Consider the following 20,374-nt stretch of genomic DNA (forward strand, 5'->3'; position numbering starts at 1 on the left):
TTCCAAATTTCCTACCTAAGTACTACAGGAGGAAAACCTTCCACCAGATGAGTGGTGTCCTGAGAATTCAGCTTTTCCAGCAGATGTTTTGGGTGGGGGTAGAGGTGAGGAGGAGATGGGGAATAAATAACCTGAACCATTTTGTCATGTCTCTTATACTGACAGAATAGCCTGAGAAGTAGGAAAAATCCCATGATTTCTGCAATTGGCTTCTCAGCCATAGCATCACCGGAGAGAATGGGTCGTTTGAGATCACTGCCTTTAAGGTGGAAGAAAATATTTATAACACGTATGACTGACAAAGAACTAGTTCCCAGGACATCTAAATAACTCTAAGAGTTTATAGGAAAGAGACAAACAGCCCAAGAGAATAAGGGCAAAAGACTTGAACAGATTAAGTGATAAAGTAAAAAAGAAACTCAAATGGCCAAACACGTGATAATATGTTTAGCCTGTTAATAATCAGAGAAACACAAGTTTGAATGGCACTGAGATATAATTATACATTGACTAAAGCTGACAAGTCTAAATTATTATTCCAGGACATACGCTGCCTGTGGGAGGGTAAATTGGTTTGGCCACCTTGGAAAACAGTTTAGGAAAGTAGGCAAAACTTCTAGGGGTAAATACGCACACGGTAGAAGATACATTTTTTTAAAAGGCAGAGGGCGGGTGGGAATAATTACCACAAAGGTCAGGGCAGTGTCTACCTCTATGGGAAAGAGAAAAAATATGATCGGGAAAATGGTACGTGGGGCTTAAAGTAGCGGCAAGGATCTGTTTAATCAGGGAAGGCTGTTTTTCCATTGCTTCCACTTCGCACATGTTTTCACAGGCCAGGTGCTCCAGGCCTGCACACACACAGCGCGCACATGCAGCGGCTTCCAAAGAAGAGCCATCTACCCACATGAAGGGCCTGACCCCGAACGGCAGCCCCCACACTTTGGGGTCCAAAGAAGCTAAGTGTCTTTCTGGGTATTTGGCTTCTTGTTACCTGGAAGAGCGCCTTCCATGACAGACCCCTCGAAGATGGGCTGGGTGAACTCGGGCCGGTTGTCATTCTGATCTGTCACTGTGATCACAATCTCCATTGGGTCCTCAATTGCATTCCCGTTCGAAGACACAGCGTGCGAGAAGAGCTGCCAAGAGCCAAGTGAGTGTTACTTGGGCCTCGGGGAGGAAAAAGGAAGCAGGAGAAGTGGCCTGACCAAAGAGTGGGGCCCCCCGGTGTCCCTCTCCTTCCCACTCTCCAGGACCCAAGTACATGGACACCCACAGCAGAGGCCTTTTCTCACACATGCGCTGCTGCTGCTGCTTTGGTGACGCCACGACACCAGTTGAGATCATGGCACGTGCAAACCTATAGACTGGAGGACACACCCACCAGGTCAGAGCTCCTGTTTCCCACACAAGGGCTGGGGAGCCAGACCCAAGAGATAGATCCCAGCTTCCCTAAGCTCACTGCTACCAAGGCCCAGAAATGGGTTTTGCTCCTCAACATCATCACTGGATGCTTCCTTCCGGTCAGGGACTTTTAGCTCCAAGAATAGGTTGGTATCTTGAGTCTAAACTTATGCATGCATGATGCGTAAGGACTCTTCCCCCTGCACCCCCTATCTAGGTTCTCTTGCCATTTAAGCTTATCAGTAGATCCCGAGGTGTCCAGTTAAGCTCCTCATATGTCTGCAGCACTGGATCCAAGGAACCAACATGGGTTGATCAAAAGCTTTGGAAGGATGGGGCCCCATCATTAACAAGCTTCTAAGAGATACTCACTATGTACTTGGGAATGGCTTCTCTATCCAGAGGCTTCGTCACCTTGAGCCATCCTGTTTCTCTTTCAATAATAAAGACGCCAACAGGGGGCGTGTCTGCTCCTTGGCCAGTGATGCTGTAGAAAACCTGCGTTTCTTTGTCCTTGTTAGATTTGATCTGAAGACATAACAAAAAATAGAATTAGCAAGGAAGGATCCTTACATTGGGTCTTTCTCCTTCCCCTCCTTGGTCCTTCTCTGCCACATTCCTCCCAAAGAAATAGAGAACTTCCTTCTCTACCTGCACCAGATTCTTTGGAAATGGGCCTTTCTCATTTTCTGGGCAGCTGATGGGAGGAATAACCCAGTCTCTCTTCTGTCTTCTGAGACCATGGTGGGAGTCGGGAAACGTGAGCAATTCCCCCGGAACCCCAGGGTCCTAAAAGGAAAAAAGGTGAAGGACAAAATGAGATAATTAACAGCCAAAACAAAATCCAATAAACGACAACAAAGGTGTTCTCTTCTGATCTTTCTTAGTGTCCAGAGTTCGGTACTCATGATGCATACACAATTACAGTCTTGTGGGTCTGACATTATTTTATAAGCAATCTCAAGCCTACAATATCACACCTGTCATGTTTTTTAAATTTTATTTTTCAACTACAATTTACATTTAATAGTATGTTGTATTAGTTTCAGATGTACAGCATAGTGGTTAGATAATCATATACTTTACAAATCACACCTGTCTTTTTTAATAGAACATTATACTACAATGATTTCATATCAGAGCTTTTTCAATAACTGGACATTCCGGTGTTTTCTTTTTCTTTATGTTTTTCCTAGAGTGATAGGTCCCCAAAGTGGACTTATCAGCCAAAATAAGTAAGTTTTGGGAATTAGTACTAAGAATTACTTTGTGATCAATGCAAACCCCTTAATCTCATGATGCCATTATATCTATATGGTTTCCATTTGTTCGAACGGAAGCTGTTAGAACGCCCTCTGAGACCTGTTTTGGACAGTTTTCATGGGCGATAATGATGACTTTGTGCACACACAGGGAAATAAGATATAGTTGGAGATGGAAGGGAAAAAAATCTTCCAAATTGTTTAAGTGGTCTAAAGTGATTAGTGGGAACACGGCGAAGGTTCCAGAAGACTCTTCCATCGCCCACCCTCTACAGTCCCTGATCATGGTTTGCGAGGGCAAGTCAAGCCCTACTTCCTGGCTCTTACACTTTGACTCAAAATTCACCAGACAGACATGAGATGTGACCAGATATCATACAAAGTCCTTCCCAATTCTGCATCCTGGCCACACACACACACCCACACCCCCCTGCATCCTCACATGCATCTCCTAGAGCAGCAGCCCTGCCCAGGCCAAGGGCAGGCTCTGGAGCCAGACTGCCTGGCTTTAAATCCTCACGGTGGCACCTCCATCTCCTGGGCAGGTTATTTAACTTCTCTGTCCCACAGTTCCCTACGGTCTAAAACAGGAATGATATGACTACCTACACCTCATTGAGTTCTTGGGAGGATTAAATGAGATACTAGTATTGCAAGCAGTATCCCAAACGTATTAAGTGCTCACTACATAACAATGATGGTTAAACTGGTCGGAAAACAGCAAGTTATGGCTTGAACAAAATCAAGTGTGGGGCTTGACCCCCTAGCATAGAAACGAGTATTAAACTGTCAATACTGTAATCTAAGCCTAAGAACAAGCCTTTTGCCCAGCCAGGGTGGCGAACAGGTGTTGATGCATAAACACAGATTCACTTGCTCCTCCGAGGAGGAAGACACAGACTGTGCCTCGCTGCCATCAGGACTACAGGACATTTTCAGGGGGTGATAATGAACAATGATGAACACTGTACTGGCCAAACATAACAGTAACATCTTCAGGTGTAAAATTAAAGGGAATCATGGGTAAGCACGCTGAACGTGGACCTCATCCCTCAGACAAAAGGATACACCAGATTCAGAAAATCCACACAAACAAAGACAAAGAACTGGGAAGTTACGTCTATTCTTATTTTCCTTCCAGCTTTATTTTGGCATAACTGAAAAATATTTGTATGCATTTAGGGTGAACAACATGATATTTTAATGTACAAATAAGATCTATTCTTAAAAAATGTATTCTTACATGAATGGAAAGAAAGGTAAGATTGTCACCCCTTCTCCGAATGCAGGACCATCTGGCTCCACGTAGGTCCCTTGAACTACCAAAGCCACATGGTCTGCAAACCAGCTATGGCAGAGTCCCCCCACCCACTTAACATCTACTCTTCTCTTCTTCTATAAAAACAAAAATACCTGTCTTTCCTCATGTGTGTGTGTGTGTGTGTGTGTGTGTCTCAGTTTTCTATCCAGCAGTGTACCCAAGTAAAATACTGCATTTCCTGTACCACACTTGCCGCTATGGGTAGCTGCTACAAGGCCAAGCTGTAGCCAATGAGATATAAGCAAAAGTACTTCCTGAGAATTCCACAAAGCCATCTTAAAAAGGTAGCTAGGCAATTAAGGAAGGAAACACGTTCTGTCTTCCTCCCTTTCTCCTTCTTGGCACCTAGGATGAAGTTGTGATTGCAGGAGCTGGAACAGCCCCCTTGGGTCAGGAGGAATCCTTGCAGGTTGAAACCATGCACTAGGGGCGACAGAACAGGAAGGAAAGGGAGAACCCAGGCTCCAGATGACTGTGGGGTCTCTACACGGGCCACAACTAACCCTTAACCTGGATTTCCTTAATTTGCAAGAGAAATACTGTATTTTGCATAAACTACTGTGATTTGTGTTTTTCTCTAACATTCATTTGAACCCAGTCACAATTCAGCAGACATGGAGGCAGAGGCAAAGGTGGAAAGGAAAAGTTGAAAAACCAAGTTTAAAACGGTCTTTGGTCATAAGAGGCTTTCAAGCACAGCCTTTCTCAGCAAGGACTCACCGTGCTGAACTCATGTGAACCCTAGTCACTTGAATACTTAAGTCAGGGAGTTATGTTAATATAACTCTGCTAAGTTCCTCATTTCTGTGGCCTGTCCAGTTATACCAGGAAGAACAATTTTAACCTATCAGGACTATTAAGGTCCCAGAATCTCAGGAATCTTTGGGGAGAAAAACAGGAACCAGCCTGCAAGACCTTGGCACTCAGAGCCCATTCTGCACTTCCAAGGCCTTCGCAGGGAGTGGCCGGAATGGCTCCCCAGAGAGACATTTGGGCAGGAAGCGCCACGGGAGCAGTTTAAAAACTGGCACAGGCCTTTGGCTTTGGGTAATGCCTCCAAGAAACACTCTTGCCAAGGACGGGGACAGGCATACATCTGTCTTTTCATTCATGGCCAGTCCATTTGTCTGTCCACTGAATATTCAGTGGCCTCCTGGTCTGTGCCAGACCCCAGGCCAGGCGCCGCAATACAATGGGGGAGGATCTCGTACAGATTCCAGCCCAATGGGGTGAGCGCCCTTTCTTTGCCAAGACCCTCTCCACTGCAAACACCAAGAGCAAAATGGTCAGAGAACTGACCTCTTATTCATTCTTCCTCCAGGAAGGGAATGATAAGAACGGTCAACAATTACTGAGGACTTATATGCCTAGTGTGGTTCTAGCATTTCACATGTATTAATTCATGCAGTCATTATTATCTCCATCTCACAGACAAGGAAATTCAAGCATGGACAGATAAGGAAATTCAAGCATGGACAGAGTACCCATGGTTACTCAGGCAGTAAATGGCAGGGCTGGGATTCAGTCCCAGGGGCCATGCCCTTGCCCACTATTCTACACTACTCACAGAAATAAAGGTAATGACGTCTTCCCATCATTCCACCTAATCACTCTCCACCCGACAGCAACAAAAAGTCCCCAGTAAGAATTAGTTCAGCCCCTGGCCAGTGTGGCTCAGTTGGCTGGAGCATCATCCCATACACTGAAGGGTTATGGGTTTGATCCCCGGTCCAGGCATGTACAGGAAGCAAGGGATTGATTTTGTGTTTTTCTCTCTCTCTCTTTCCCCCTTCCTCTCTCTCTAAAAGCAATGAAAAAAATTGTACTTAAGGGAGGAAAAAACAAAACAAGCATAAGAATTAGTTCAACTAGACCAAAGGTTCTCCATGGGGAGCTACTTTGCCCCCCAGGGGACATTGGCAGTGTCTAGAGACATCTTTGGTTGTCACAACTGGGGGTGTGCAACTAGCAGCCAGTGGGTTAAGACCAAGGATGCCACTAGAGAGCACAGTGCACAGGACAGCCCCACAACAAACAATTATCCAGCCCCAAATCCGAATGGTGCCAAGCAGAGCAACCTGGATTAGGAAGCAGACTGAAATAATAGCGAGCTTTTTTCAAGAGACGCTCCAACGTACGGGATTATGGTTGTTGTGGCGGCGGCGGCGGTTGTCATGAGCTGCTGCCTTCAGGGTCACCTTGGCGGAGAGCTTTCTGCGGGTGGAGTCCCAGGCGTGGATAAGAAAGCTCATCTCTGGACCGTGAAGCCGTAAAGGTCGTTTGACCGTCAGCACACCATCCGTGCCCACTTTGATTCTGGTGTCATCGGAAACGTAGACAGTCCTTGGCAGACCGGTGCATCCTTCGAAACTCACTGCAGGGCATAAATCACAGCGATGAAGAAATCGGGCAGATTAAAAAACAAGTGCTTTCCTTCTCTAAAAAGCAAACTGGACTCACCTACCAAAAGCCTGACTCACACAAAATAAGTACCAGCAAATCAAACCATAGTCTGGTGACAGAACAACAACGATATCATGTTCTTCACAATTAGAGGATCTGATTTTTCCCCTCAACTACTTGTAAAGTGAAACAGTAACCTGTCTAGAAAATAACTTCTTTTCTATAACAATAAAAGGGGCTTCTCCTTTTCAGATGGCTCTTTACAACATGAAAACAAACCACTAAAGCAGTGGAGACAGAATACCTATTGAGTCCAAAAGTTAAGAGACTATGCTACATTTAGCTGCTGTGGGGAAGCTACATCTAAATAGTTTACGTCCCGGGCTGGGTAGCTCAATTGTTTAGAGCATCCTCCCGACTGATGCACATACGAGAATCAACCAATGAACGCAAAAATCAGTGGAAAAACAAACTGGTGCTTCTTTCTCTCTTTTTCTAAATATCAACAAAATCAATCAACAAATAGTTTACAATTCAATAAACAGTAGGAGACAAGAGAGAGCCAACAAGGAATACTGACTGAGTATGGACTCTGGACCAATCTCCTTGGGTTCAAGTCCCAGTTCTGCTTATTAGCTCTATGACCTTGGGAGAATTATTAAATTTCTGTGTGCCTCAGTCTACCTATCTATAAAAAGAAGGTTGTTTTTAGATACACTGGACAGTGTCTGGCACAGCATCACTATATTAAAGTTTATTAAATAAAAGATTAAAAGCAAACATGGCTTTGGTTAATAATTTATTCAATCCCTGTGAGTATTCCACCAAAAACATTAGTTAATTGTAGACATTTAATAGTGTTGACTATATCCTTATTATCTGAGACAGAGAGGTAATTCCTGCTTTCAGGATGCACAGAGGAGACATTGATGGCTGTCAGGGGAGATGATGGAGGGTTCGTTTAAAAAAAAAAGATTTTATTTATTTTTAGAGAGATGAGAAGGGAGGAAGAAAGGGAGAGAAACACTGATATGCAAGAGATACATCGACAGGTTGCCTCTCACACACCCCCAACCGGGGACCAGGCCCGCAACACAGGCACGTGCCCTGACTGGGAAGTGAACCAGCGACCCCTTTCATTCGCAGGCCAGAGCTCAATCCACTGAGCCACACCAGCCAGGGCCAATGAAGGTTTCATAGGACACTTCAACCTGATCTTACAGGGAGGCAAGTCAAAAGCAAAAAGCAGAGAAAGACTGCTTGCTTGGGTAAGGGGACTTTTGACCAGTGGCTAAAAGACAAAACTAGTTTTTAAAAAACTTTAGTTATTAAAGTATTAAAACTTTAATAAAAGTATTAATACACAAAGCTAGAGAAGTTGGGTGAAAAGCATCTGCACTAAACATCAGAATTCCAAAGGACTCATTCATCAGCTTCCCACCAAGCTATGTGCCAGAAACTGTGCTGGGCATCAAAACCGTGACCAAGCTAGACGAGACACCCGCTCCCACTGAGCTGATACTATGGTGGCAGAGATGGACAAACACCAAAACCAAAAATTGAAAACGGTGATCAATGTCAGTGGATATAAGGAATTAAAGAGGGGCAGGGAGGTTTGGGGAAAGCATAACTTGCATTGGATGGAGAGGGCAGGCCTCTCTCACGTGGAGGCATCTGAGCTGAGACTTACATGAGCCGGCCTTGCAGAAACCTAGTTCCAGCCTTCCAGGCAGAGGGAACCACAGACAAAACAGTTTATTCGGGGAAACTCGCAAGTTGGCCTGTTTTCCTCCCTTTCAAATAATTGCCCCTCACTCTTCCAGTAGAATTTATATTTTGTTCAAGTGATATTTTAATAAAATTCCTGCTCTTGTGCTTATTTTACATAGCTAGACACCTCTTCATTCGTCAGTATCAGGTCTCTGCCAGAAAGCCCTAAGCCACCCATGATGCCTGAGCTGCAGTTTTTATTCCTGCCACCAGAGGCCACTCTTGCAAATGTTTCTGAAGCCGACGGCCCCACCCCGGCCAGAGAAATTAAAACTGTGCTTGGGGTGGGAAGGTAAGTACCACAAACTGCCCCATTTTGAAGATGAAGAAACTGAGGCCCAAAGAAGTTAATAAATTCGCCTGACACCCTATAACTACTTTACAGCACAGCAGGGACTAACCCTTCACATGAGTTACTCAGTCTCAGGTTTGGCACTCCCTTACCCTGGAGAGAACTTTTTTCTGGAGGCCTTGACTATTTTTAAAGGAAGATTTTTGCCTCCTAGCTAGAATCCAGGGGTGGTAGAAATTTCAGGCCATCCCATACAGCATTTGGGTGTCTGCTACCTAGCAAATAAACTAAGCTGCCAAAACAGAAGTGTTATTAGTCCACAAGAAGGGAGCTGGGTCCTTTTAATCACTCACCCAACCCTCCCTCCCAGTTGGTAAAAAAAAAAAAAAATCAAAACCATGCCCCCATCCTTACCCTCAACTTTACCCTCACTTCCCACACTTAAGGGGGTGGAGTGGGGTGAGCTGTGGAAAGCTGTAATAAATGACAGAAAGAGGGCAACAAGAAGAAAGGGCTCATCTGAGTCTGTGACTGATTATAAACCCAGATTCTGCCATGTTTCATGCTGAGTGGCCTTAGCAAAATGTTTAACCTCTCTGGGCCTCAGTTTTCTCTACTGGAACATGAAGGATACCACCGCTGATCAAGCCTACTTCTTCCGGAGTTTGTGAGGAGGAGAACGACATTTTGAAAGCAAAAAAACAACGCAAGTCTAAGGAGCTTCTTATTTCCACGCACACAAGCGAGAAGACAAGTATTTGCTAAACAAACAGAAGAGCTCTAACATGACCACAGAAGCCAAGGAGAAATGCAAAGTCTTGAAAAGGACGGGCAGACACTGCCCTTTAAGTCTAAAACAGGGATTTCTTTTCAAACTAGCACAAAATGTTTTTCAAATAACCCTTCCCTGTGCCACTTCCAGCAGAAGTAATGGGGCAACTGGACTTTTCAGGGGCTTGTCACGTAAGTAAGGAACAAGAGCGGCCCTCATTTATCACACTGCATTCCTTTCCCCAGGTGGCCCGAATCTGGGCAGTGAAAGTTGGGACAAGCATGATTGGACTTGCCAAGGGTGGCGGCCTGAAAAAATGAAAAGGGGCTTTTTCACATCACTTGATGCACAACGTTTAACCTGCTTTGGGGCATCTCATCTTAATGGTGGCTAAGCCTCAATCTACCTTTGGGAAGTGACAGAAGTGGAAGCGTGGCCAACAGACAGCCCCAACCTGAATTTCTAGGTGCTCATTAAGGGTCATTATCTTGCCAGGCAACCTGATCCTCTGGGCTGATAAACCAGAAATTACAGGACAGCGGGGATCTCCAGCACGGGGTGGGACTCTGGGAAACTCACTTCAAACCTGGCTAGGGCTGGCCAGTGACTGGGGGCCATGATGACCACTAATGCCAGAATGTAGGAAAGTAAACATGAATGGCAAACTGTTGACACTAGAGGATCAGTACATGGGATTTGGGTATATTTGGATATTTTCACAATAAAAAAGTTAAAGAAACAAACAAACAAAAAGCCAGCCCTGGCTGGTGTGGCTTAAGCACAGTGGAATGAGCACAGGCCGATGAATCAAAGGGTCGCCAATTCAATTCATGCCAGAGTGCATGCCTGGGTTGTGAGTCAGGTCCCTCCCTGGCTGGGGGCAAGTGAGAGGCAACCAATAGATATTTCCCTCCCTATCTGTCTCCCTCCCTCCCCATCTCTCTAAAAATAAATAAATAAGATCTATAGAAAGTAAGAGAGGGAGGGGAGAGGGAGGAAAGAAGGAAAGAAAGAAGGAAGGAAAGAAGGAAGAGACTGTTTTTTAAGTCAGTGTGTCCACCTCCTTTCTTAAGCCTGTCACTTGGTCTAAAAATCAAATCCCAATGATAAGAGCCAAGAACCCAATGGCCATCTCTCTCTTTTTTTTCCGTTTTAAAAATATAACATTTTTAAAAAGATTTTATTTTATTTTTTAGAGAAGGAAGGGAGGGAGAAAGAGAGAGAGAGGGAAACATCAATGCGGGGTTGCTGGGGGTCATGGCCTGCAACCCAGGCATGTGCCCTGACTGGGAATCAAACCTGCGATGCTTTGGTTCGCAGCCTGAGCTCAATCCACTGAGCTACGCCAGCTAGGGCTCCAATGGCCATCTCTTAATGGGAAAATCTTTTCACTGCAACAATATTATTATCATCATCATCAAAAACCACAATCTCAAGATGAAAAAAAAAATTAAATAAAACTACAACCTCAACTAATAGCTTCAACTACCTTGATCTAATTTTTAAATATTTCTAATGGGTGCAGAAACATTGTAGTCAGCTCTATTCTAAGCACTTTACAAATATCAACCCCAAATCTCTCTGACATTGGCACTATCAGTATTCCCCTTTCACTGTGGGAAAATTGAGGCAACTAATAAGTAAGTGGCAGAACTGGGACTGGAACCCTGGGCAGCCTGAGTGTTCGGGCTCCTAACCACTCTTTCTCCTGTCTCTCTCTACAAGCCAGAACTCTTGCACTGATTCAACTTCCCCACCTCCCATCCTTTACGTGGGCATCACTATCTGCATTTCCTTTGCCCTAAATTATGTGCTGGTGAGTTAAGGGACTGAGCTGTTTTCCCCACTGTGCCCTTATGCAAAACAAGGATATGCTTTCCAGCAATAATAAAATGGAATATTTAAAGAAAAAAACAAACATGAAAAAGACATTCCAGGACAGTATGGAATTCTCCGCACCAGGAGGTTAACAGTAATTTGGGTGGAGGGAAATGGGGGAGGAGTAGGAGGCAGTTTTCTTTTTGTTAAACATGTTTTCCTTACACATTTTGTATTACACTGTGCATCACAATTACAGCTCAATTACTTTTTTTAAATGACAAAAACAAAAGTGACTTTAAAAAGTTTCTTTAACACATCGGGATTTTGTGTATTATTCACCCTGCAAGCATCCCATTGTCTGGCTTATTTGGCAGAAGTAGAAGCTTTCACCAGAGGACCCTGGAAGAGATGGCTGAAGTTCAAATACAAATTAAACTTGTGAAAAGCTTTGGGTCCTGGGGCAGCTTTGGGCACTCAGCAGCATTCTTTGCTTAGAATTGCTATCGTGCCACAGAGCAGCCCAGTTTAAAGGATTCTTCTCCCACCCCAGCCCGGCCCAGCCCCATAACTAGAATGTGAATGGGTAGGAACAAAACCGTCTGAAAAGCCTGTATAAGTTTTCAGATGTGGAGATTTCAGGATGGGGGCTGCTATCAAAGCCAGTAAACTGCAGCTGAGTTATTTGGTAACTGGTGGGATAACCCAGTCTCTCAGAAGCGACCATCTGAGAGTAGTGTCTTCCCCACCCGCCACAGAAAGGCGTGCATTATGTGGATTGTTTCCCTCTTGTCAGAACGCATTTCCCACAGCTGGTACCAAAGAACACGGCATTTAGCTTTACTTCACGGACCATCTGAACTGGAGCGCTCAGCCTCAGGAGGAGAAGTTCACACTAACAACTCGAGGGCTAGATTAGGGAGACTTCTGAGGCCCCTGTGTCGGGGGGGTCACATTGCCATGGTGTACCCCCAAACCAAGAGCTTCAGTTTCTAACTTAAATAGTTAGGATAAAGACCAGAAGTTGAACTTGATGGACAAAAAGGAACCCTGGGAAGAGAGGCATGTGTCACTTAGCTAGGCAGGGGTTTCTTTTTCACTGGCTGGGAACAGTGTGTCCAACTCCAACCACAAAGCCATAATTCTCCACAGTTACCACTACCTATAAAATTTCTTTCTAGGTTCCCTTTTCTTTGATGGCACCAGGTGGTTCCGGAAGATCTTCCTTTGATGGGTGTCCATGAAATGAGTGAACATTACGGGTTTACTGAACACCCATGCTCAGCAGAAAATACAATTTTATGTTTAAAAAGTGGGAGGGGGAGCTTTGTGCAGTGAGAGTATGGTAGCCAATGAGGTTTATCCGAGGTAGTTATTGCTAATTGAAAACTAAACAGTGGGAGGGAAATCCTCCTATTTGTCCACCCTCAGGATGTTGAGGAGATTCAAGTTGCATCAGGAAGACTATCTTTTTAGCCCCAGTAAGTCTCAAACGTCTGTGTCTATTTGCTACAGGAGAACTATGAACAGAACACAACCTAATGGCCTTACTGGATACAGCAGCCCTGGGCTGTAGGAATTTAGCAGCCCTAGCTTATAAATGAGGAAACGGAGGCTCACACAGCCATCCAGTGGCAGAGCCTGTGGTCTGGTGCCACTATCAGGACTTAGTCACCAAGCAGACACTTCATATTGATAAGCCATTTTGCAAAAAAATTACTACTTGAGTGGACACCGGAAGTGAGCTCACACAAAAGAGCAAGACAAACGGAGAGCAGCTGCAGTGATGACAGCAAAGTTTCTGGTCTCCATCTTCCCCTTACACACGCTCACTCCCTCTCTCTCCTTGAATGAAGGCTGCCATCCCTTGGAATTCCCGTTCCCAGCCTCAGAAAGCATTAATGACAGCCAGAAGCCAAGTGAAAGAGAAAGTAGTAACCTTCGGATTTAAGAATATTTTCCTCTAAGTCACCACGTTACATTAGCTAAAATGAGTCAGAGTTTCTTAAAGCCCAAACATTTTTTTCTGGGAAAGATAAGCAGCTTGGAAGATCATGTTGCATAAGCACAAGCCAGGCTTGCGACCACAAAGCCCAGGTGATGGGCTCCAGGGTTTGCCTGCGGCACCCACATCAGTCCGATCTCCCTTGTTGACAAAGCGGCTCCCCGGGGACTTCCCGGGGGTGGGAAGTGTACTCTCCCGAAACTTACTGAGGTTTTTCTCCCAGCCTCCCAACATGTCCTTGCCCAGAACAAATTTTAAGTGGTCTCTGTCTTCACTTAACTTGCACACAACTGACAGGTGTCATCAATGAAGGCTGCCTAGACAGGAAGCAAAGAGCAAAGTCCCCGTTGCTTTTGTCGCCATGGGAGCCGGTTGAGGTGGAGGCCAGGGCGGAGTGTCAGTGCAGAGAGCAAACAGTGAGGGTACAGGTGAAGAAAAAATGAGCCCAGGCCCCTGCGAGGGGCAGTCCACAAGGATGAAGGGGTGATGCATCACACTTGGGTGTCCCCCTTTGTCTCGAGGTGATTCATGCGGTCGGGGCCACTCTGGCAGTGCGTGTTTGCCAGAAACCAGTCAGGTTTCTGCCTGGGCTCACGCTGCTTTCGTTCTTGAACAGCGAATACCATGGATGTTGATCAGAATCAGCCCAGTAACAAACGTCATCGGTGGCACTTGTGGGGTCGGTGAAAAGCCAGTGCAAATACTTTTATACGTTTTACATTTAATGGGGTCATGCCAATTTGGATTCAAATCCCAGGTGTGCTTTTCACGCGCCACTGCAGGCCAATCAGTTTGACCTCCCTCGAGCGTCAGCTTCCCCATTCTTAGAGGGGTTGCTTCAAGGACTGTTTCAACGAGATATGTTTTTTAAGATTTTATTTATTTTTAGAGAGGGGGGAAGAAAGGGAGAAAGAGAGGAAGAGAACCATCAATGTGAAAGAGAAACATCGATCGGCTGCTCCTCTCATGTGCCCCATTTGGGGACTGAACCCGCAACCTGGGCACATGCCCTGACCGGGAATTAAACCAGCAACCTTTTGCTTTGTGGGACAATGCCCAACCAAGCTGCACCGGTCAACAAAATATTAACTGAACTCTTCCTACTCTTTGTCAGGCGTCATTCCGAGGCTGGGAAATACAGCAGTGTACAGAGCACCATCCCTGCCCTCACGGGGCTGACATTCCAGTGGGCCTAGTCAAGCACTGCTCAGCTGCTACTACTGTGAGCTGGGGTCCATGGCTAACGACCCTGGCGTGAACACATCAGGTACTGGTCCCCTGGCCTCCTGGGGCTGACATCCTCGTGGAAGGGAAGGTAATGAGCACAGGGATCCCACAGGCCTGTGAGTGGTGAGGGTTCCTGCTCTCCCTGTCTAGAAGGGCGTGGCCTCCGCCTTCAGATCAAGGCCAGAAAACAAGTCATTTTCCATCCCAGGCCTCTCCTGGACAGTTCAGAAATGGCCAGCCCCCAATGACAAAACCTTGCCTAGTTTGATCTCAGCATTCCTGCCTGGATGGGGCTCCAGTGGCTCAGCTGAGGCTGTTTCTTGGCTCAAATCTGAGACCAAGGGCTTAGCTTTAGTTTTCCAAGGTGGACGCTATCTGCCAAGGAACCTCACCTTAGTTTGTTCAAACAAGGGAAGAGGGGGAAGTGACGAAGCTCCATTCTAACTGGGAGTTGGCTCTGGCCAGCTACAGAGGTTGGAGGGGGGGCTTCTACCCTGTGACAGCAAGGAAAGCGCATTTGGTTTCATCGAAAAGGACAGAGAGAACGGGGAGGCCCTCTGGCTTCCACACTGAACTGGGGTGTTATTGTCCCAGCTCCTGGCTGCATGTCGAGTACACAAACACGAGCCTGCCTGTCTCAACACAGAGAAGATCATTGATCATTCCCATGACCTGCAACCCAGGAAGCATTCCTGTGGCAAGGTTGTACAACCCCAGGAACTGTTTGCTTATTGATTAAAAAGAAAAGGCCCCCTATTACACCACAACACCTGTCCACTTTTCCTTTCTGTGGCGTTTCCCAAGGCCAGGTAGGGCCCCATATTCTGAAATTCCAAAGCAACTGAACGGCTCCTATTTCCAACTCCTGCTGACCCCTCAGAGAAGGGGCAGCTGATGGGCCTGGGGTCAGGGACCAGGTCCTAGGTCCTTGGAGAGTTAATTGCTCATTTGTGAGATAAAGCACCTGGACCCATACACCCGTAAGATCATTTCCAACCCTAACCCTAACCCTGATGTGTGAGAGAAACATCGACAGGCTGCCTCTCGCATGCACCCTGAACAGGGACTGACCCAAGACCCGAGCATGTGCCCTGAATGCATCTTGAACCAGAGACCCTTCACCTTGCAGGATGACACCCAGCCAACTGAGCCACACCAGTTACAGCGCTACTATACTTTTAAGGACCTTCTTCCCTAACTTTGTTCTTTCTTTACCATTTGCCCATTAAACAACAACAACAACAACAACAACAACAACAACAACAACAACAAAAATCAACCTAGTTATTAGAATGGATAAAATATGGTATAGCTACTCAGCAATAAAAATTGTAACTGCAAGAGTATAGATGAACCTTAACAGCATTACGCTAAGTGAAAGAAAAAGACAAAAGACTACCCGTCCAGGAGATTGGAGTTAGTCTGGGGCAAGGCCCATTCCTGGGTAGGTTTTTAAAAGTGCATGACAGGCCCTGGCAGGGTAGCTCAGTAGATTAGAGCACCGTGCTGATACACCAAGGCTGTGGGTTTGATTCCCACCTGGTCAGGGCACACACAAGAAATACAAGAATCAAGCACTGAACGCATAAACAAGTGGAATAACAAAGAAATTGATGTTTCTCTCGCCCTGTCAAATCAATAAATTGAAAAAAAAATTGTTGTAAGTGCACCAAAAAGCACATATTCCATTTATATGAAAACCATGATAAAACAGGTCAGTTGTTGCCTGGACCCAGGGGTGGGTGTGGGGCTTGGTTGCCAATAGACACCAGGGAACTTTGTGGGGTAATAAAAATGTTCTGAAACTGGATTGTGGTGATGATGGCCAGGCAGCTGAGTGTGTTTATAAAAATTATCTTAAGGTATACTTACGGTGGGTAAATTGTGTGGTTTGTAAGTAACATCCCAATGAACCTGTGATGAAAATAGTTACTAGGATCTTCTGTGAGGAGGACCCCATGAGTCAAAGTCCCATGGTTCAAAAACTACATGATCTGCCCTGGCTGGTGTGGCTCAGTGGATTGAGTGCTGGCCTATGAACCACAGGGTCGCTAATTGATCCCCAGTCAGGGCACATGCCTGGGTTGAGGACCAGGTCCCCAGTCGGGGGCATGCAAGAGGCAACCACTCATTGATGTTTCTCTCCCTCTCTTTCTCCTTCTCTTCTCCTCACTCTCAAAATAAAAATAAATAAAAATCTAAAAACGACATGATCCATGCACCCAATAATGCCAGGGTCAGAGCTATGAAAAAGTGGGAAAGGAAAAGAGAAGCCATAAATACACATAATTAACAGTAATTAGAAGAGTAAATAAATATCCAACATAATGATAGTCATTATGTGCAGGCATTGTGCTGAGCTCTTCACAAACACTGGCTCCTAAGCTGCTGTGAAGCCGGTGGGGTCCTTTAATCCCTTTGGTGCTGACGGGCCTGAGGCCCAGAAAGGCTGAAGTCATTTGCTCAAGGTCACACAGCCAGTCTGTGAAGTAGGATTCACACCCAGAACCAACCAGCCCATGTTGGTTTAACGGCTCTGCCTTGAGGCGGGAGAGAAGCTCCACAGGTAGAAACAAGAGATCAAGGAAAATCCATGCTGGGCACAAAGGTAGTTTGCTTAACAGCACAGACTTAGTTTTCTGGGGTGGGGAGAAGAAAAGGTAACCCAGATATAAATATGTGCCAATCTGGAGGGCAGCGTTTCCCAAGAGCTGGCTGATACAGAAATGTGCTACGCTGGCTGTGGAAATAAGAAAAGCTGTTGTGGACTTAGAATTTTGGATCATTCAGTAACTGGAGATCAAAGCCTGGAAATCTCTTCTGCAATACAAAGAACTAATGAGAGGCTGGCACCTTTTCCAAATGTGGGTTTTGCTAGAAAACTTGGGCCCTCTGCCTCAGATGTGTGGCACTCCTCACTCGGCCCAGAAGAACAGCTGGGAGCCCAAGCTTCAGAAGTCAGGCATTTCCCAGAGTCTCGGGGTCACATGCACTCGCAGATGACTCCAAAACAAGTGCTCGCTTGTCCCACAGAGCTTACAAGAGGGGGCTTTCTCTTCTTTAGTGGACGCTAGCACCATTTCTCATTATCAAGAACAAATAAGCATTGATATGGAAGGCGGCTGCTTCCAAGAGTGTTTGCTAAATCTACTCAACTGATTCCAAAGGTAAATTGCTCAGCCCCCACAACCAATCCCGCATCCCACTGAGTACCAGGAAAAAGCAGAAAAATCTCAGACTGAGGTTTCTTACCCTCAAAATTCCAAGTAGATAAAAACATTTTTTAAAAAATAAGAAAATTGCTCTGGCTGGTATGGCTCAGTGGATGGAGCGTCAGCCTGCGAACCAAAGGATTGCCGGTTAATTCCCAGTCAAAACATATGCCTGGGTCGCAGGCCAGGTCCCCAGTTGGGGAAGTGCAAGAGGCAACCACACATCAATGTTTCTCTCCCTCCCTTTCTCCCTTCCTTCTCCTCTCTTTAAAAAAATAAATAAAGTCTTTTAAAAAAAGGAAAAACGTAATTTATAAAAAGAAAATGACATGAAGACCAACCCACAGTTCCAGACACAGACTTCGGCACCCACTGGGCCACAGCCACCAGCCACGCGGCTAGCTCCTGCAAGATGCCACGGCACAGGCGGCTGCCGCCACCATGGGGCCCTGTGGAACCTGTCCCAGCAGTGGTTCCCAAACTCAATTTTCTTGGCTGCAGCTCTTACAAGGCTCTGGTCCTGTGGATGAAGAGGGGGCCACATACTCAACCTGACAAGCTCAGGGGAGGCCTGGATGGTGGGCTCTACAAACTCAAAGACCGAAAGGAACCGCATAGGTCGGTCTGAAATGAAAACTTCCTGACTCAAAGCTGGTCAAGGAGGGTGGTGACGTCCTAGGCCAGTTTCTTCCTTGACAAAAGTTGAGCCAGTCTTTTTGCAGAACAAACCTTTGGAGTATCAGAGTAACTTCCTTTTTCCGGACCCCTCAGGGCACAATCACTGCACCACAGAAAGAGACTACAGAGCCCCTCCTTGTTGTTGTCCCGTTCATTGTTAACTGTGAACTACCCTGCACCCACCTAAGTAAAAGAAGTAGGTGTCTCATCCTTTTACTTTTTATCTAATCTCAGATGTCCCTCCTGCTTCCCCTTCACTTTCTCCCACCTCCCTAATCCCCTCCCTAATCCGTCACCAACTACAGCTGCTTTGACTGTGATGTGTGAAATAAGGTGCTAACCCACCACTCCCCAGAGCATTTTCTCAACCCGTTGAGGTTTTGCGTCCCAGCAATCACCATCAGTTTGGCTCCAATAAACTCATAAAAATTCTCACAGGTTTGGACGTTACCTGGCCTGTTCCCGCCTCCAGTGTGATCACAAACCGGAAGCGTGCACACAGGCAGAATGCACACGGCTATTCGCTAAGGCAGTAAGTAGCCAAACACGGGAGACAAACCAAGCGCCCATCAACAGGATTAGCTGAATAAACTACGGAATTTCCCCACCATGGAATGCTGTGTGGCTGTAAAACAAAGAAGAAGGCTCTTTATACGCTGCTGCGGAATGAACCCAGGGTTAGGAGATGAAAGCAGGGTGCAAAGCAGCGCAGGGGGCTAAGAACGTATGCCCATATTTGCTTACATTTGCATACAGAAAGGTTGATTTTTTTTTTACCCATGTGAACATTATATTTATTCACAAATTTTAAAAAATTGTAAGGGACCATATGTAAATGGCTTATGACTTACTCCACAGGAAAAAATGTTTAGTTTTTCACAAACGCTCAGGATTTGTCCCAGGGGACCACAACCCCTCTGATAATCTCAGCAACCCAGGATGCAGCAGACCATACAGAGGGATCACGTGGGTGCTGGGGTAGAAGAGAGGATGACTCACATGTGACAGGAGAAGAAAGGGGTGTTGTGGCGTGGGCTGGGGGGGGGAGGGCTGGGGACTGCTGTCAGCTGGTCTAGTAAGAAGGCTAGAGGCCAAATCAGATGACCAGATTCTCTAAGGGGTTTTCCTGGAGGTGAGGGCTTGGACTGGTCCCCTTCATTCATTCTGGATTAGTTTTCTCATCTGTGACACAGAGGCCGAACTGTCAACAAAAATGTGGGGATCGCAGGCCTCCTTGGCAAGTAGAACCAGCACGGCTTTCTGAGGGCGCCCTGACTGTGCTGCTCACGTATCTTACAGGCCTCCATCCTTCCATCTGCCGAAGCCCACGTCTAGGGCCTCCCACAGATGGACTCACACACGTGCCCGAGGACACAGGTGCACAAGGACAGATGCACAGCGAGTCACCGCAGGCTCGTTTATGGTGGCAAAAAATAGGAAACTGGGAAAACACTAAGTGGGCGCTCACTCGATAGGGAAAAAATGCAGAAACTAAACAGAATGAGGTGGCTGTTAAAAAGAGTCAAATGACTCTGATACATTTAATTTTTAAAAGAATCAAATCTATACGTAATAATATTGGAGGAACTTGCCTTTCTTTAAAGAAGGCAGAAAAGCAAAATTGGACAGAGAATGCACTTAGAATCCAGAATGTGCTTCAGGATCCAGAAGCTGGTAGCACGGGTTGTTGCCGCTGATGGAGGGAGGGGGAGGAGGAGAAGGAGGGAAGGAGACCTGCTTTTCTATTCTTTTCTGCCATTTGCACTGGTTCATGTTTGCTTCCTTATCTTTACATATTGACAGTCTTCTTTAACAAGAGGGTTGAACCCGAGGAGGGCTAGGGCTGAGCTGACTAACCTGAAGGGGCAAACCCTGCATGTGGGCTCCCAAAGCCCCTGATGCAGACTTCAGCCGCAGTATCAGAAACAAGACACTCAGACACGGGAGGCTCCGTGGTCTCGGCCTGTCCAGTTCTATTTGTGGTTGGCTAAGTGCGTCCTCAGGGTTACAAGCGAATGATGGAAATGACGAATGCTGTTCCTTCGCAAGGGTCACACTTTAAGAGGAACATTGACCCATGGAACTGCTCCAGAGACAGAGGGGCAAGGATGATCGAGTTGCCCTCTGCAGAGTGAGGGGCAGACTGGAGAAGAGACAGGCTAGGAGTTTACTCCTCAAGAAGGCTGACTCCTAGAAGGGTCGGTGACAAT

At 46.1% G+C, this 20,374-nt stretch overlaps 1 protein-coding gene and 1 non-coding gene across 2 annotated transcripts in view; one reads left to right on the plus strand and one right to left on the minus strand.

The window, feature by feature from the left end:
* The window catches only part of CDH1 (cadherin 1), a 74,773-nt gene that overhangs the window by 18,780 nt on the left and 35,619 nt on the right, over positions 1-20,374 (minus strand). The window contains exons 3-6 of the mRNA XM_045818754.1: positions 6,126-6,361; positions 2,056-2,193; positions 1,777-1,932; positions 995-1,139 (exon numbers count right to left, since the gene is read on the minus strand). Coding sequence (XP_045674710.1) covers positions 995-1,139; positions 1,777-1,932; positions 2,056-2,193; positions 6,126-6,361 — 675 coding nt within the window. The remainder of the gene's footprint in view (positions 1-994; positions 1,140-1,776; positions 1,933-2,055; positions 2,194-6,125; positions 6,362-20,374) is intronic.
* LOC123806206 lies at positions 12,366-12,504 on the plus strand. Its single transcript, XR_006783442.1, has one exon. It is a non-coding gene; the product is annotated as a U4 spliceosomal RNA (small nuclear RNA).

The sequence above is a fragment of the Phyllostomus hastatus genome, unplaced genomic scaffold (genome assembly GCF_019186645.2).
Source record: "Phyllostomus hastatus isolate PE091 unplaced genomic scaffold, TTU_PhHast_1.1 phas_scaffold_345, whole genome shotgun sequence".
NCBI classification, from domain to species: Eukaryota; Metazoa; Chordata; class Mammalia; order Chiroptera; family Phyllostomidae; genus Phyllostomus; species Phyllostomus hastatus.